Source organism: Sinohyriopsis cumingii, chromosome 15 (genome assembly GCF_028554795.1).
Source record: "Sinohyriopsis cumingii isolate HCF-2022 chromosome 15, ASM2855479v2, whole genome shotgun sequence".
Taxonomy (NCBI): Eukaryota; Metazoa; Mollusca; class Bivalvia; order Unionida; family Unionidae; genus Sinohyriopsis; species Sinohyriopsis cumingii.
In genome coordinates, this window is record NC_142975.1 from 30302594 (window position 1) to 30322291 (window position 19698).

Genomic DNA, 19698 nt, shown 5'->3' on the forward strand with positions numbered 1-19698 from the left:
TAGTTTTTTATGATCAATATATTTGTACACAATCATATTTTCTTTATAGTATAGTGGTCCCCCTCAGCCCCTCTTACAAGGTCACCCCTTTTGCCTGCATGAAAGTGGCCTTGTAAGATGGATAATCTTTCTTAAGAGGTATCACACATAAGTGAGTATTAGGACAGATCAGGAGAGTTCGAAACTTTGCTCACAAATTTAGACCTCAAAAGAGGGAGGAGTTTCAATGACCCAATTTTTAGCATTCATACTCTTCTTGCTTGTACCGCAAGCATTTCTTAGGTCATTACTGGATTATATTGGTGACAGTTCTCATCATTGTTGGTCTTGACACTTAGGAGATGTACTTTTACAGGATCCCAGTTTCCTCTGGGGTCAGTCTGAATTTTCCTTCAAATGGGATAAATGTCCTTCTTGTTAGAGTCCGGAATGGAATGTGCAATATAAGTACAACTCTACTGGATTGGAATGTGTAATATAAGTACAACTCTACTGGATTGGAATTTGCAATATAGGTACAAGTCTCCTGGATTGGAATGTGTAATATAAGTACAACTCTACTGGATTGGAATGTGCAATATAAGTACAACTCTAGTGGATTGGAATTTGCAATATAAGTACAACTCTACTGGATTGGAATGTGTAATATAAGTACAACTCTACTGGATTGGAATTTGCAATATAGGTACAAGTCTCCTGGATTGGAATGTGTAATATAAGTACAACTCTACTGGATTCGAATGTGTAATATAAGTACAACTCTACTGGATTGGAATGTGTAATATAAATACAACTCTACTGGATTGGAATGTGCAATATAAGTACAACTCTACTGGATTGGAATGTGTAATATAAGTACAACTCTACTGGATTGGAATGTGCAATATAAGTACAACTCTACTGGATTGGAATTTGCAATATAAGTACAACTCTACTGGATTGGAATGTGTAATATAAGTACAACTCTACTGGATTGGAATGTGTAATATAAGTACAACTCTCCTGGATTGGAATGTGTAATATAAATACAACTCTACTGGATTAGAATGTGTAATATAAGTACAACTCTACTGGATTGGAATGTGCAATATAGGTACAACTCTCCTGGATTGGAATGTGCAATATAAGTACAACTCTACTGGATTGGAATGTGTAATATAAGTACAACTCTACTGGATTGGAATGTGTAATATAAGTACAACTCTTCTGGATTGGACTGTGTAATATAAGTACAACTCTACTGGATTGGAATGTGTAATATAAGTACAACTCTTCTGGATTGGAATGTGCAATATAAGTACAACTCTACTGGATTGGAATTTGCAATATAGGTACAAGTCTCCTGGATTGGAATGTGTAATATAAGTACAACTCTACTGGATTCGAATGTGTAATATAAGTACAACTCTACTGGATTGGAATGTGTAATATAAATACAACTCTACTGGATTGGAATGTGCAATATAAGTACAACTCTACTGGATTGGAATGTGTAATATAAGTACAACTCTACTGGATTGGAATGTGCAATATAAGTACAACTCTACTGGATTGGAATTTGCAATATAAGTACAACTCTACTGGATTGGAATGTGTAATATAAGTACAACTCTACTGGATTGGAATGTGTAATATAAGTACAACTCTACTGGATTGGAATGTGTAATATAAGTACAACTCTCCTGGATTGGAATGTGTAATATAAATACAACTCTACTGGATTAGAATGTGTAATATAAGTACAACTCTACTGGATTGGAATGTGCAATATAGGTACAACTCTCCTGGATTGGAATGTGCAATATAAGTACAACTCTACTGGATTGGAATGTGTAATATAAGTACAACTCTACTGGATTGGAATGTGTAATATAAGTACAACTCTTCTGGATTGGAATGTGTAATATAAGTACAACTCTACTGGATTGGAATGTGTAATATAAGTACAACTCTTCTGGATTGGAATGTGCAATATAAGTACAACTCTACTGGATTGGAATTTGCAATATAGGTACAAGTCTCCTGGATTGGAATGTGTAATATAAGTACAACTCTACTGGATTGGAATGTGCAATATAAGTACAACTCTACTGGATTGGAATTTGCTATATAAGTACAACTCTACTGGATTGGAATGTGTAATGTAAGTACAACTCTACTGGATTGGAATGTGCAATATAGGTACAAGTCTCCTGGATTGGAATGTGTAATATAAGTACAACTCTCCTGGAGTGGAATGTGTAATATAAGTACAACTCTACTGGATTGGAATGTGTAATATAAGTACAACTCTACTGGATTGGAATGTGCAATATAGGTACAAGTCTCCTGGATTGGAATGTGTAATATAAGTACAACTCTACTGGATTGGAATGTCTAATATAAGTACAACTCTTCTGGATTGGAATGTGCAATATAAGTACAACTCTACTGGATTGGAATTTGCAATATAGGTACAAGTCTCCTGGATTGGAATGTGTAATATAAGTACAACTCTCCTGGATTGGAATGTGTAATATAAGTATAACTCTACTGGATTGGAATGTGTAATATAAGTACAACTCTACTGGATTGGAATGTGCAATATAAGTACAACTCTACTGGATTGGAATGTGTAATATAAGTACAAGTCTCCTGGATTGGAATGTGTAATATAAGTACAACTCTACTGGATTGGAATTTGCAATATAGGTACAAGTCTCCTGGATTGGAATGTGTAATATAAGTACAACTCTCCTGGATTGGAATGTGTAATATAAGTACAACTCTCCTGGATTGGAATGTGCAATATAGGTACAAGTCTCCTGGATTGGAATGTGTAATGTAAGTACAACTCTACTGGATTGGACTGTGCAATATAGGTACAAGTCTTATGGATTGGAATGTGTAATATAAGTACAACTCTCCTGGATTGGAATGTGTAATGTAAGTACAACTCTACTGAATTGGAATGTGTAATATAAGTACAACTCTACTGGATTGGAATGTGTAATATAAGTACAGTTCTACTGGATTGGAATGTGTAATATAAGTACAACTCTACTGGATTGGAATGTGTAATATAAGTACAACTCTACTGGATTGGAATTTGCAATATAAGTACAACTCTACTGGATTGGAATGTGTAATATAAGTACAACTCTACTGGATTGGAATTTGCAATATAAGTACAACTCTAGTGGATTGGAATGTGTAATATAAGTACAACTCTACTGGATTGGAATTTGCAATATAAGTACAACTCTACTGGATTGGAATGTGCAATATAAGTACAACTCTAGTGGATTGGAATTTGCAATATAAGTACAACTCTACTGGATTGGAATGTGTAATATAAGTACAACTCTACTGGATTGGAATTTGCAATATAGGTACAAGTCTCCTGGATTGGAATGTGTAATATAAGTACAACTCTACTGGATTCGAATGTGTAATATAAGTACAACTCTACTGGATTGGAATGTGTAATATAAATACAACTCTACTGGATTGGAATGTGCAATATAAGTACAACTCTACTGGATTGGAATGTGTAATATAAGTACAACTCTACTGGATTGGAATGTGCAATATAAGTACAACTCTACTGGATTGGAATTTGCAATATAAGTACAACTCTACTGGATTGGAATGTGTAATATAAGTACAACTCTACTGGATTGGTATGTGTAATATAAGTACAACTCTACTGGATTGGAATGTGTAATATAAGTACAACTCTCCTGGATTGGAATGTGTAATATAAATACAACTCTACTGGATTAGAATGTGTAATATAAGTACAACTCTACTGGATTGGTATGTGCAATATAGGTACAACTCTCCTGGATTGGAATGTGCAATATAAGTACAACTCTACTGGATTGGAATGTGTAATATAAGTACAACTCTACTGGATTGGAATGTGTAATATAAGTACAACTCTTCTGGATTGGAATGTGTAATATAAGTACAACTCTACTGGATTGGAATGTGTAATATAAGTACAACTCTTCTGGATTGGAATGTGCAATATAAGTACAACTCTACTGGATTGGAATTTGCAATATAGGTACAAGTCTCCTGGATTGGAATGTGTAATATAAGTACAACTCTACTGGATTCGAATGTGTAATATAAGTACAACTCTACTGGATTGGAATGTGTAATATAAATACAACTCTACTGGATTGGAATGTGCAATATAAGTACAACTCTACTGGATTGGAATGTGTAATATAAGTACAACTCTACTGGATTGGAATGTGCAATATAAGTACAACTCTACTGGATTGGAATTTGCAATATAAGTACAACTCTACTGGATTGGAATGTGTAATATAAGTACAACTCTACTGGATTGGAATGTGTAATATAAGTACAACTCTACTGGATTGGAATGTGTAATATAAGTACAACTCTCCTGGATTGGAATGTGTAATATAAATACAACTCTACTGGATTAGAATGTGTAATATAAGTACAACTCTACTGGATTGGAATGTGCAATATAGGTACAACTCTCCTGGATTGGAATGTGCAATATAAGTACAACTCTACTGGATTGGAATGTGTAATATAAGTACAACTCTACTGGATTGGAATGTGTAATATAAGTACAACTCTTCTGGATTGGAATGTGTAATATAAGTACAACTCTACTGGATTGGAATGTGTAATATAAGTACAACTCTTCTGGATTGGAATGTGCAATATAAGTACAACTCTACTGGATTGGAATTTGCAATATAGGTACAAGTCTCCTGGATTGGAATGTGTAATATAAGTACAACTCTACTGGATTGGAATGTGCAATATAAGTACAACTCTACTGGATTGGAATTTGCTATATAAGTACAACTCTACTGGATTGGAATGTGTAATGTAAGTACAACTCTACTGGATTGGAATGTGCAATATAGGTACAAGTCTCCTGGATTGGAATGTGTAATATAAGTACAACTCTCCTGGAGTGGAATGTGTAATATAAGTACAACTCTACTGGATTGGAATGTGCAATATAGGTACAAGTCTCCTGGATTGGAATGTGTAATATAAGTACAACTCTACTGGATTGGAATGTCTAATATAAGTACAACTCTTCTGGATTGGAATGTGCAATATAAGTTCAACTCTACTGGATTGGAATTTGCAATATAGGTACAAGTCTCCTGGATTGGAATGTGTAATATAAGTACAACTCTCCTGGATTGGAATGTGTAATATAAGTATAACTCTACTGGATTGGAATGTGTAATATAAGTACAACTCTACTGGATTGGAATGTGCAATATAAGTACAACTCTACTGGATTGGAATGTGTAATATAAGTACAAGTCTCCTGGATTGGAATGTGTAATATAAGTACAACTCTACTGGATTGGAATTTGCAATATAGGTACAAGTCTCCTGGATTGGAATGTGTAATATAAGTACAACTCTCCTGGATTGGAATGTGTAATATAAGTACAACTCTCCTGGATTGGAATGTGCAATATAGGTACAAGTCTCCTGGATTGGAATGTGTAATGTAAGTAGAACTCTACTGGATTGGACTGTGCAATATAGGTACAAGTCTTATGGATTGGAATGTGTAATATAAGTACAACTCTCCTGGATTGGAATGTGTAATGTAAGTACAACTCTACTGAATTGGAATGTGTAATATAAGTACAACTCTACTGGATTGGAATGTGTAATATAAGTACAGTTCTACTGGATTGGAATGTGTAATATAAGTACAACTCTACTGGATTGGAATGTGTAATATAAGTACAACTCTACTGGATTGGAATTTGCAATATAAGTACAACTCTACTGGATTGGAATGTGTAATATAAGTACAACTCTACTGGATTGGAATTTGCAATATAAGTACAACTCTAGTGGATTGGAATGTGTAATATAAGTACAACTCTACTGGATTGGAATTTGCAATATAAGTACAACTCTACTGGATTGGAATGTGTAATATAAGTACAACTCTACTGGATTGGAATTTGCAATATAAGTACAACTCTACTGGATTGGAATGTGTAATATAAGTACAACTCTACTGGATTGGAATTTGCAATATAAGTACAACTCTACTGGATTGGAATGTGTAATATAAGTACAACTCTACTGGATTGGAATGTGCAATATAAGTACACTCTACTGATTACACCAAGAAGCTTAAATCTTTTCATGTTGGGTCACATGCCCGCATACAAAAATGTAGGGGCACTTGCACTTTCATATATTTATTCAAAAAAGCAAGTCAGTAGGAAATGAGATTGTAGTTTATTTTAATTTACCAATGCACCGAAATGCTGGTTGTTAGTCATGTTAGAGTGGCACTGGTCTTTAGAACAAAAGCTCATTGGTGCAAAAGAATTTTAGGTGCAAAAAGTGGTTGGTCAGTGCATGCAAGGTGGGAGAACTACTGTACCTGAAGTGAGATCGGGGAACACTGAGCAAGGGAACCTATACTGATTTGTATGCCCCTAATGAATATGGCAGGGCAATATAGCATTAGGCTTGTCTGTCCATCCTGTGTATAGGTTTATGTGTCAAAGAATTCCACTCTGTGCAACTACTACTCGTGCGTCTTTCCAGTGGCTGGTTTAAACTTGACTGATGTTGATAAGAGGTGAATTTGTTCTCTCAATGTGATGTGTATTTTGAGAGTTGTTCCCCTTTTTGTATTAAACTATGTGTGTTAATTTTGTAGGTGCATCTGGTCCCACAGCTTTTGATGATCTACCCTGAAACTTACCAGACATTACTGACATCAGCTGAACATCTTCTATCATCATCCACCAGTGATTTGGGGCTTTTTTTGTCGAGTTAAGCCCTTTTCATTTTTTCTTGTATCTATTGTGAAAGTTCTGTTTTACATTCCTATAATAATAAGCATATATTCTGTCAGAATTATGATTTATAGCTAGTTGCACAACTTATTGAAGTAAGAGGGTTTTTATTACATTTATCTGGATACATTTATCTGGATACATTTATCTGGATACATTTATCTGGATACATTTATAGTTCTTATTTGGTCTTTTTAAACACAGCTGGAAAAGTACTCCACTGATCTGGAAGGCATTGTTGTGGAAAGAACAAGGGAACTTCAGGCAGAGAAAGCTAAAACAGAAATGCTAGTGAGTCAGATATTGCCAAAGAAGGTGGTGGAAGATCTGAAACAAGGCAAAAAGGTGGTACCAGAGAGCTTTGACTGTGTTACAATTTACTTCAGGTAAATTTGTTTCTCTTTGTGCAGGCATGGCAAAACATAGGAATCACTTTTTCAGCATCAGTATGTCAGCATTCAGGTTCTACATAAAAAATTTGCATCAAGATAGTATAAGATTTATTCAAAGTCAGCATGATTAAAACAACAATTAAACACAGTTTCTCATGAGTTTGTTGCCAGTGTTACATAAAACAAGACATTAAATCGGTATGTCTGATTTGCAAGACATGTAATCATAAATACATAAATACAATGGAATAAATCACACTGCACAAAACTTAAAATATAAGCAAGCAAACTAATTTAAAATGAAGACAGTATAGAAGTGAATTCTGTGTTTAGATAGCTTAAATAAAGCACAGATTAGGACGTGCAGGATGCTAAGACGTTGGCAGGAGAAAAACAAGGAACCCAATGATAACTTTTCAGCTGATGGCTTGGGGATATGAGCCGATATGTTGTTATTTTCCTTATAGTAACTGATTCATTTGGCTTCTGCACAAAATCTTTAGCTCTCCACCATCTGCAGCTACCAAACTTTGTGGATAACTTGCACCATTGTTTCCCTTTACGTACATTTGTGCGTCAGGGACACGCGCTGGAGAAAATTGATGCACACATTTTGTTGCTGTGTGTTTTTTTGATGCAAAGGATTTTCATAATATGATCAGGATTTATTTAATACTTAATGCATTGGACAATGGATGGCATCGTATATACTTCGAGTATAGGCATTAACTGGTTCCCTGCTTTGTTTGCTCTCTGCCTTGAGCTCCTCTATTCGTATAGCAAAGTGCAACGCAGGGAACATATAAAACAATGTACCACACTAGCATAGGCAATGTTATGAGGGAGTAGCTTCCCCTAATCTCCGTCCAACTCAGCAAAATGTCATCTAGATGTTTAACCTCAAGGCTTGTTGCACTAGAAAGTGATGTCCAGATTAAAATGTCATGTACTAAAAAGCATTAGCGAAGAAAGTGAAAGAAGCAGAACACAAAAGAGTAACTGTGGATCTAACTTTAATGAAAAAAGGGGAGAAAATAATTCCCTTGACTGGAATACGGCTTATTTATTATGATTACCGGTATGACTTCTGTTCGCATGATTGCAAAGACTGCAAAAGTGAATAATCCTTTCATGACAGGATTTTAGAATTTTTAAAAATCTGCCCTCGTTCACCATAAGATATCTGGAGAACACATTATAACCTAAGACATTTCACAAAAAAAAAATCAGTAAACTTGCAGAGACAAATGCGTTATTCAGATCACAAAGTCAGCGGGTCATTGCAGATTTTGTTGGTTTTCACTTTTGCTGCAATAAAAGAAAGATCTTAAAGTTCAAGTGTAACTTATTAGAAAGAAGATGAATCATTATCCTCCTTGATATTTAGACAAATATTGATCTAGGACGAAGTACAATGAAACCTATGATAGTAAATATTTTATGAAAGGCAGTAAATTAACTCCCATTTGGTTAAAAAGATTTATTTGGCCTTTTGTATTGGCTTATATTTAATGTGTTGGGCTATAATATTGCTTGAGGAGACTGTTAAAAGTACGACTTTAAAAGAAAATGAACTAATAAAATTATTCTTTAAATGGACAATGCATTTCTTTGTTAATTGTGCATGTTGGTGTATTTGTATGTTTAGAGAGAGAGAGAGAGTATGTTGTGCGAGTTGCAGTATCCTATTTCAAGCTGAAAAAGTATGAGTCGTATGAAAATTTGTCAGTACATTTTGACCCCCACATTTTTTATTTGACCCCCAGTTTTGACACCAAGGTTATTTTTGTACCCTCAATTTTACACCCCTTGGGATACACAGACTTGCACTTGGTAAGAAAGGAACCTATCCATTTAGGGGTCAAAACATTAAAACTCAAGGTCAGTGTGACTGAAAGAAGAAAAAGACTTTCCACTCAATAACTTCCAAACTTTTTCACTGGCTTGCACTTGGAGTAAGAAAGACATCTATCGATTTTGGGTTCAAAATATCAAAGCACAAGTTCACTGAAATTAACTTGAGTTCTCCATCATCTATTGTTATCATTCATTATGGATACCTTGCACTTATGCTGGGAAAGAAATATGTTGATTTGGAGACAGAAGGTCAAAGATCAAGGTCACATGATGAATGAATAAACTGGTTTTCATATAATAATATCATTTCATGTACATCAACCAAATTTTGTTGATAGCTTGTACTTTGGGTTAGGAAAAAGCCAATTGACTTTGGGGTAAAACACTCAAGGTCATTCTGACTCAAGGAAGAAAAATGGTTTTCTGCATAGTAACATTATTTCCACATCACTAATTGGGACAAAATTTTGTGGATGGCTTGCCCTTTGAGCAGTGAAGAAGCCTATTTGTTTTGGGATCAAAGATCAGGTTACTATGGTTGAAATACAAAATTTGGTTTCTGTCAGCAGAATTCCAGTTACATACGCAGAGGACTATTAAACACAAGGCAGTCATATGATGTGCCTTCATATTACTCTTTTAAAATTAAAATTGGTCTGTTGCACAGCAGCTTATCAGTTTATAAACATAGATTTTGTGTAACTGCTGCATGAATCACTTTGTTCTACTTGTTATAAAGATGTTGGTTATATTTGTCAAAGTATTAATTTTTATTACAAAGATTAATGCACATGATGGTCACCACTTGCTGCCTTTTTTGTTGCAGACACTGTTTACATCAATCCTGGTTTTTAGCTCTACTGGACATAGACCAGAAAAGCTTCTGGGATGGTCTGTTGTCCATCCTTCTCCTCATAATCTTGGAGGATTGCCATGAAACTATGCACACATTTTCACCTCTTGGTTTAGTTGGTCCCAAATAAAAATGTTGCCAATCCATTGTCCAGTGTAACTGCCAAATTGGTTATCTTGAAAATCTTGTTAATTCTACTTCCGCAGTACAGAAAGTCTTATTGAAATGGTTTTTCATCAGAAAACTTTTTATGATGTCTGGTAGATCCTAAATGAAAATGGTGCCAATATAATGTCTAAACGTGTCACCAGAATAGACAACTTTAAAATTTTACTGCTATTGTCTTGAATGGATGATCATTTCAGCATGGGATTTTACTGAAAGACTTCAGTTGATGTTAAGTTGGTCCGAAATGAAAACGGTTCTGATCTGATGTCCAATATGGATGCCACAGTGGCCATCTGGAAAATATTATTACTGCTTTTCCTGACTGGGAAGCCATATTAACATCAGGTTTTTACCAGAATACTTCTTATGATGTCTTGTTGGTTCTAAATGAAAATGGTTCCAATCATAAATCCAATAAAATTATCAGATTGTATGTCTTGATTTTCATGTTATTGCTACTCCTTCTGAATGGCTTTTCATATTAGCATGAGTTTTTCACTACAAATACTTCTTTTGATGTCTTGTTGGCCCTAAATAAAAATTGTTCCCTGATATTGAATATAGCGACCAGTTTGGTCATCTTGAAAATCTTCTTATTACTTAATTTCCTGACTGGAAAGTCATACTTATATGGGGTTTACTTTAATAGACTTACGATGTCTACTTGCTCCTAAATGAAAGTGTGTGCAGAGCTGATGGCCAACATGGCAACCTGATTGGTCATTGTCAAATCTTACTGTTGCTACTCCTCCAGAATAGGTGGTCATATCGATATGGGGTTTTCACTAAAGACTTGACTCCTTATGATGTCTAGTTAGTCCTAAATGAAAATGATGCCACTTGGATGATCAGTATGGCCACCATGGTTGCCATCTTGAAAATCTTGTCACTACTTTTCCTGAATGTAATATAACCATGAGGACTTCTTGTGATGTTTAGATGGTCCAAACTAAAACAGTTGTTAATCTGATGGCCAAAATGTTGAAAATGTTATCACTACTCCTCCTGAATGGATGGTGTGTGTGTGTGTGTGATTTAGATTTTTAATGTAGCTTTAACTATGTTCCAGTCATATTGCTACAATGTTTGCAGTATGGCAGTTTAAAGTGATACTGGCCACCATGTTGAGCCTGTCTTGTGCTGAAAAATGGCATTAAACCTTATAACAACTACAACAAACGGATGTGTTCTGCACTGAGTACCATTGACAATTGCATTATGCTATGCACTGAGTACCATTGACAAATGCGAGTATTAAGTGTAAGTGAGATATTATGGCCAGTTTTTTTAAATAATGTTCTTCTTTCCATAATATCTCACTTACACTTAACACATTAACCCCTGGAGGTTTTTGTTGTTTTTGCCTGAAATTTGAGTAGGAAACGCATTTTGAAAGCTATTTTCTGAATACATCCAAAAACACCAAATCCCAGGTGATCTTTCAATAACATACTGCCTTAGTTGTGTTAGAAACATCGTTTTTCATTGGCTATTTGGCTCACGCATGAGCAGAAGGGTAAAAGTTGGGGGGGTTTTGTGCTAAATGGACTCATTATTTTTGTATTGAGACCACTCTTTATTTCAAATGCCAATCTTATCCTACTTTTTGCAAAGGTTTGCAGTTCATACCGGTTTGCCTTACATCTGAGACCAAAAAGTCTAAAATCCGGACATAAAATTGGATTCTGACCACGGGCCAGTTTTGGGTAGAAGAAAAATCAGGACCAAAAAATGAGGTTTTTCCCTCAGTATTTTGTAGTGCAACTAGAAATTCCAGATTTTTGGTATCATTTTAGAGCTACATCTGTCTACCTTTCTATAATACAAACCACTTTAGTGTATCATGCATGACCATGATGCTACAGGGCTCGGCAGTAGGCTACTATCTCTTGCCACGTTAACTTGTCACCAGGAGTTAATGTGTTAACAAGGATTTATATTTCAGTATGTAATTTTTTTTGGATGAATGCATGCAGTATTTTAACAAGAATTAAGAGCAAAAAATACAAGATATGTAAAGTGATTGTTAGTCATTTTCCTTAAAAATGTTTAATTTTGACCATGGAAACTAGTTCATTTCACAAACCAGTTATGAGAGACCACCTTTCTTGAGAAAATGCTTGTTGCTGACAGAATGGGTGAAGTCTGAAGACAATTTTTACTGCATTTCTTTGCTTTAGTGTTATTAATACTATCTAATTTCCATCTTCAGGTCATTAAAAATTTGGTGTTCACTTGGTAATATTTGCATGTCATTATCCTTTTATCTTTGTAATTTCCTATTTAAAATTCTTATAATTCCCCCCAGTATTTTTTAAAGTCTTGAATGCTATATATACACATCTAATAATTTTCAAAATAATATCAGGTAGACCTATAAGAGACATTTGTAAATCCAAAGTTTAAAGAGAGATGAATTAGCTGTAATCATCATTAAATTTCCATAATTTTCAGAAATATTTTTTATGTGGATATGGTGTGATTTGTTTATTGGCAGTACAAAAGTATAGTACATTATGAACTGTACAAGAGTACAATCAAAGGGGTGATTTAAATTTGTCTGTACTTTACTGTCATATTATTTGCTAAAATTTTATAGTCGTTAACCGGGCTTTTGTAGTTTAATGCTAGTAGGGCTTTTTTTCATTTGCTATATCACATTTGAAATATCCCTCATTAAACTATGCATGATTAGGAAGAACAAAATTCTCAAAAGCTGCTGGGGATATTGAGGTATGTAGTCATAATTTTTTTGATCTTATTGTTTAAGCATTCATGTGAGCTACTTGTTTCTTTTCCCTGTACACTGTTGTAGTTGCATAGAAGCTACAGTTTTGACTAAGAACAATATTCTACAACACATGTCTTCCTTTATGGAACATTTTTATGTCTTTGATATTTTACCTATTTTAGTGATGTTGTGGGCTTCACAAAAATTGCTGCAGCCAGCAATCCGCTTCAAGTTGTAGATCTTCTGAATGACCTATACTCCACTTTTGATGCCATCCTGGACAGTTATGACGTATACAAAGTGGAGACCATTGGTGATGCCTGTAAGTCATTGAATTGAATGTTGTAAAAACTTGTTTGGCATTTGACCTATTGAATATGCCAGTGTTGCTTCTAAGAGTGCAGAAATCCCATTATTCATGACAAACTAGCCACATTGAATGAACCATTGTGAAAAAAGTCCTGCAGTTTGATTGATGCAGAAGCAATTATTTGTTTGCTTGCAAGATAATTTTTTGAATCAAAAGAATATGGCCATGTAGTGAAATCTTTCAGGAAGATCTTTTCCCCTTTCTGATAATTATTATATATCAAAATGATCAGGTCATCAGGATGTTTCAGACACTTTTTGGGAACCTTTCTAACTTAAAACCGTATAAACTTTTCCTGAAATGAACTTTTGCCCATAATGCACACATTAGGCTGAAAAATGTACAGAAAGCAAATGTCTTTCTTGCAGTCACATGCACAGAAGGGACTTTATTCATGTATATATTTTGTCCATGAAAATTTGGACTCTTAACAAAATTCTGTTCCCACATTTTCCACTTTATTTACAAGCCTGACATGAACCCTTTACCTCATGCACGCACCTTTGGACACTTCTACTCCATTCTCATGGAAGTTCCGTTCGACACATGCTGTAAATATCAGCCATTTTGAGCAGGTTTTCGAAACACCACCTTCGAGAAAAACCCCCTATTAGATACTACATTCATTGGTGTGAATCACCAATATGTCCGATCACGTGGTCACTGTTCAAGATCTGGTCAAAATCTGCATTTTAAAGTAAGTAGGTTGTATTCTCCATTCGCCAAAATGGATGCAGTGGATTTCACTCAGTACTTGAGCTTTCACTATTAGAATCACAGGGACCCCAAGTGGCCAAGTGGTGTAAAGTGCTCACCATTACGGATCATTGCCATCTCACTTGTCTGCATGGATTTGAATCTCGGAATCAGCTAATGTGGGTTTGTGATAAAGCTTGTCAGTAGCTTCTTGTGGTTCGGTGGTTCTTTCCCGGGGTTTTCTAGGTTCTTCCTCCACCATTTACACTGGCTTCCATGTATAGTCTATCTTGTGTGGAAAAATGGCTTTCTCACTTACCCACATTGGCTGAACCCGAGACTCAAACCCACACGGACAGGCTCTATGAGGTAAAGGGTTAAAAGATACAAATCCTGCTTTCATGTCATGTGTGCTTAAAAGCTCATTATCCGTGTAGTAATTTTCATACATTGCAACCTAAGGATCCTTTGACATATGCTCAGGATGAATGCACAAGTTTGTGTGAATAAAATAAATTGGCTGAATTATCTTAAACCAAGAGACAGAATTACATTATCATTTTAAATTGGAATTAGATGATTCAGACATAGTACTCTGCCCAGCAAGTCATTACCATTATCATTAATTTGCTGCAGGCAACATTGCAGTGTATAAAAGTTGGCACCAGTGGATGTGTTCTTGTCTCTTTGCCATCCTGTGTGCATTCTGAGGGTGAAGCCTTATGGTCCTGCTCCACCATTCAGAGCCCAGTGCTCCTTAGTCTTCCAAGTGAGTTGTTTCTACTCACACACTGGTTTGCCAGTTGTAGCTTCAAGTGCACAGTTATGATCCATACCAGGGAGAGGGTGTGTGTGAGCTCAGCTGGTAATGCGGAAAAAGAGCTGTAAGCATCTAGACCTGATTTTATTCTGTGATTGGTGGTTGCATCATTTTGTCTCTTATGTCAGCATTTGTGATATGTTGGGTGCATGTGATATAAAGGATCCTGCAAAGGCACTATTGGTCAGAAGTAGTAAACTTTTTGATTGTCACCACTGTAAGCATCCATGTGTCTGCACCATACATCAGGACTGGTAGGATTTATTCATTATACAGCTATGTTATTGTACCAAATCTGATCTTTGACTAACAGACATTTCCATGACTTTCATGCAGCTACAAGCAATTTTCCATGCAGCATCTAATCTCAGGTTCACTACTGCCTGAGCTATGGAATAAGTAGCCGAGATAGGTAAATGTGTCCAGTACCTTAACTTTGTGTCCCTGCATATTTTTGTCTTGTGTACTGGTCATTTGGAGTTTGGTCTTAGTTCACCATTGGTTGTACCCAGTTGTCCCTTCCATTCCATTCATTCCAGCATCCTTCCCATTGGAGTCAGGAAAACATTCTGGACAATGATGCATCCCCATTGAAGGATGCTGATAATATGGAATCATTGCAGGTATTCACCATCGACTCAGATGCAGCTGATGGAAGCAGTACAAAGAGCTTTCAATAGGTTATTGACTTTGTCAGGGAGTCCAGCACTCTTGAAAAGAAGCCAGAGTGTGACATAGTTGCCTGATTCAAAACAGCTTTGAGGTCAACATTTCCAGAGTGGTTGATTGAATTTTTTGTGGGTTGATCTCATTGTAATTGATCATCCCATGTAAAGCTGTTTTATTTTCTGCACACTTCCCATAAATTGTCCACCACTCTGATTAGAAAGGGTGGCAAAAATGTTTCATGGCACAGCTATCATGGTAATGCTGTAGTGATTGCTGCAGTCCCACCCACTACCCTTGTTTTTGTAGAGGGTTGGATCATACCCATTTACCAATCATCAGGGATGTCACCCATCCCACAAGAAGTGGTATACTATGGTTAAATACAGTAGAAAGTAGGACCGGGTATTATCAGCCAGGTTGTATCTCAATACACTTGATAATAATTGTCTTTGATGTGATAGATACCATGATAGTATCATGTAAAATATACAAGTGAGTACATGTTTGCAAAACAAGAGGGACTTTTTATTTAAATATTCATGGAAAATTGTTAAAATTCACTAAAATGATTTTTTAAAAAACATTTAGCATGTACTTACAGTGGAGTTGGAGTAATAATAAATAATGGGGTAACCATATAGTAAAGAATAATATTCGGGTGAAATAATAATTTCAGAACCTCTAGAGAATTATTAAGTGCTATTTCATGTAACCTGGGAGGCTATAAATTTTTTTAAATTTAAAAACTATGTGTACCAGTTACTAGAGTAGATACACTAGATATAAGGAGACAGTTTCTATGTGACCACCATAAGGCTTGGTATAATGTTAAGATATTGGCTGCTTACTCATTGATGTTATAAAATAGTTTTCCACACAATAACTTCAGTTGTGTACCATCGACAGTTTCCAGACTTTGTGGATAACTTGCGCTTAGGGTAAGGTGGAACCCTGTCGTTTTGTGGGTCAAGGGTAGTGATGACTGTGACTGAAAGAAGAAAAGCAGTTCCAGTTCTCTATCATATACCAATATATGTGGATGCTTGCACTTGAGATAAGGAAGAACTCTGTAATGATTTTAGGCTTAAAAGGCCGAAGATCAAGATCACTTGAAAATAAAGAAGAAAAATGGTTTCAGAAGAATAACTAAAGTTCTCCATCAGCTACAGTTATCAAACTTTGAAAATGATATGCACTTGGTTTAAGGAAGAAATGTATTGATTTTCGAGATAAAGGGTCAAAAATCAAAGTCACTGTTATTGAATTTTTAAAAATGGTTTCTGCAGAATAACATTAGTCCTACATGACATAATTTGACAATATTTTGTGGTTGCTTTGCTCAAGGGGTAAGAAATTAAGCTATTGATTTGGGATCGAAAGGTCAAAGGTCATTGACAAAAAGGAAAAAACGCAGTCAGCACAATAAATAACATGAGGCCTAAATCACAGATCTGGCCCAAGTTTTGTGTATGGCTTCCACTGAGGGTAAGGAAGTAGCCTATAAATTTGGGGGTTAACAGGGCAAACATTGTGTCCATTCTGACAGTTATCATCATAGAGGATTGTTAAATTTGGGGCAGGCATATGTTTCCATAGCAGTACTCTGTTATACATGTTTTCTTTTTGTTTACTTTATTCAACAGTATAGAAGGATGACATGAAAATTTTCATTTTCAGACAGTTTATATCATTTATGTTTTTTTTTCTTCTAATATTGTCTTGTATTACTAGTTTGAATATTTATCGGAATAGAATATTTTCAGGGAAACATAGTTTATAATTGATATTGAACCACCTCTGTGAGAATGGACACGAGTTTACTCCATGTGGTCAAACATTTTGTCCTTCGAATACTCGGTTGGTGAATTTAAAGCAAACTTTTGATTTGGACCACTGCAGCCAGTTGTGTATTTGCAGGCAGAGTATCTTATTTCAGTCTTGGGAAACAGTTTCCATTGTCAAACAAGATAATGAAATCAATGTAGATGAGTTTTGATCTTCAGTGATTGTATTTAATCAAGACTTCAGCTCATTAAATTGCTTTTTTTTATTCATTTATTAATATCAATGCTTCATTTTACTATGAGAAGAATGTTGCAAGTATATACATATCTGGACTGGTTGCTTAATTTAAGAAATCAAACAAGATTTGTACCTGTGATTTCATGATAATTCCTTTGCACCTTTGATACCTGAGGGATTACAGCAGATGACATATAGGTCACATGTTATTTTTTAGCAGAAAATGGCATCGATGTTTTGATCATAAAAGAAAAAAGGTAGGTTATCTCTAAATTAAGGACTGTCCTGTAATCCCCAAGTTATTAAAGGTGGAATGGAATTATCATCAAACTAACTACACTAACCACCCCACCCATAGGCAGAGCTCTCATGTACTGCAGAGAACAAGTGTTGGGGGCACAAGAGCAAAGTTTGCATGCACATTGTCCGGCCACCAGTGCAACATTGCTCAGCTTGGAATTGGAAAGTGTAATGGTTTGATCAAAGTTCCCATTGGCCTGTCTCAATTGTCTTTCTCAGTTTGTGCAAACTGGAAGGTGTAATGGTTTGATCAAAGTTCACAGTTGCCTGTCTCAACTGATTGTCCAAATTTCAGGAGCTTTGTAACAGAGAGCAGCATATAAAACATCTCGTTCAGTGGCAACCATTTGGCCAAATAATCCCAGCAAATCCCTAAAAGTTATACATTTCTGTCTGGGAAGATTTCTGGTAATCTGATGCTTAGAGTGGGAAACTTTCAGGCATTAATCTGACTGATATATCCTGTGAAGAACAAAGTGAATGCATTGTGTTGGATAAAGAACTGACTTGACTGTATGATTTGTAAGGCCTAATTGACCCAAAGAGCGACAATATCCTGAAGATTATTGGTAGTCTAAGATGGTACCACTTTGCAGAAAGTTGTCATCAATGTATGCAGTATTGTTGTGTCTAGTTTTTTTTACTAAGAGTAGAAAATACAGACTTTAGTAATTTTTTGAACATTTTTGGTACATAACTTAAAACAAATTTGCATCCTTTCCAAGTGATTGATAGGTATTTTCTATATTTAGGTCAGATCTTACCAGAATAATAAACACCTTTTAAAATCAGTGGAAAGAAACCATGAGGTTAATGGAAGATTTTAGCATTCCATTTTGACCTATGTTTTTCAGTGAATTTGTTGATGTTTTTCAAGTTCAAAATAGCTCTGGCTATACCATATTTATTAAGCCTAGTAAAGTGTTTGAAACAAATTGTCCCTGTTCTATGTCAACTTCCTATATCAGACCTATTAAGAAGAACATGTCAGTTTCATTATCAGTTAGTAAATTTGACCACTCTGGTGGCCTAGTGGTTAGAGTGTCCACCTTGGACCCAGGAGCTTGAACCCCAGCCATACCAAAGACCCAGAAATGGTACATACAGCTACCTCGCTAGGTGCTCACTGTTAAGAGGTTAATGTTAGGGCTGGTCAGGCTGGTGTCAAATCCATAGCATGCACACTCACACATAGGTAAATTCTATGCCTTATTGAACTGTGTGACTTAGAATTTGAAATGAACAAAGTTTTTGCTAAAGTTCAATAGCATGTCTGTTAACGTCTATAAAATACAACTGTCATTTAATTTTTTTATTTATTTGTGAACAGCTATTTTTTTTCCTGCCAGATAGTTACTGACAGTATTTTTGTTATGATAAACTGGGAAATTGTTGTCCAGAGAGAATCAGTACGAAAAAATAGTTACCATGTTACTTTTATCAGCTCAATTTCAATCTGCAGAAGCATTTAGGGTTGGGATTGTGTCTTTCACTTGCAGATCCAATCATAACTAAATAGGTGGTCATTGGTGCCTGCACATGGTTACCAAAATTCCACACTTAGGTATGATTTTATCAATTCCCTTCATCTCATTCCAAGATAGATGGCAGGCATATGCAATCAACCAAAAAGAGTCTTTTACAACTATAGCACTTTTCTGTCTGTAAGGCAGATGAGATTCTTGACAAGTACACAAAAAATAATCGATCGATTGAACCAAAGGCACTGCTACTTTTTACATATGTTGTTGTACTCGCTATAGTTTTTGTGTTTCTTTGGAACTGGAGGATTTTTTTCTCAAGATTAAGGGTGTCTCTCACCCCTCATATTTTTGCTCACTGAAATCTCCCATGATGTACACAAATTATTCTTAAATTTTTTTTTTTGTTAAAAATTTCCCACAGTTTGGTTCCACCATAGTATATTTGCGGTAACACTACTAGTAATCATGTGACTCAACTGGCAACAGAATGCAGTTGCTAATTTCAC

The 19698-nt window shown here is 35.5% G+C and overlaps 1 protein-coding gene across 1 annotated transcript in view; it reads left to right on the top strand.

Moving 5' to 3' along the window:
• Positions 1–19698, top strand: part of LOC149781478 (uncharacterized) — a 430415-nt gene that overhangs the window by 388777 nt on the left and 21940 nt on the right. The window contains exons 38-39 of the mRNA XM_089934971.1: positions 7035–7216; positions 13014–13153. Of these exons, the coding sequence (XP_089791097.1) occupies positions 7035–7216; positions 13014–13153 (322 nt within the window). The remainder of the gene's footprint in view (positions 1–7034; positions 7217–13013; positions 13154–19698) is intronic.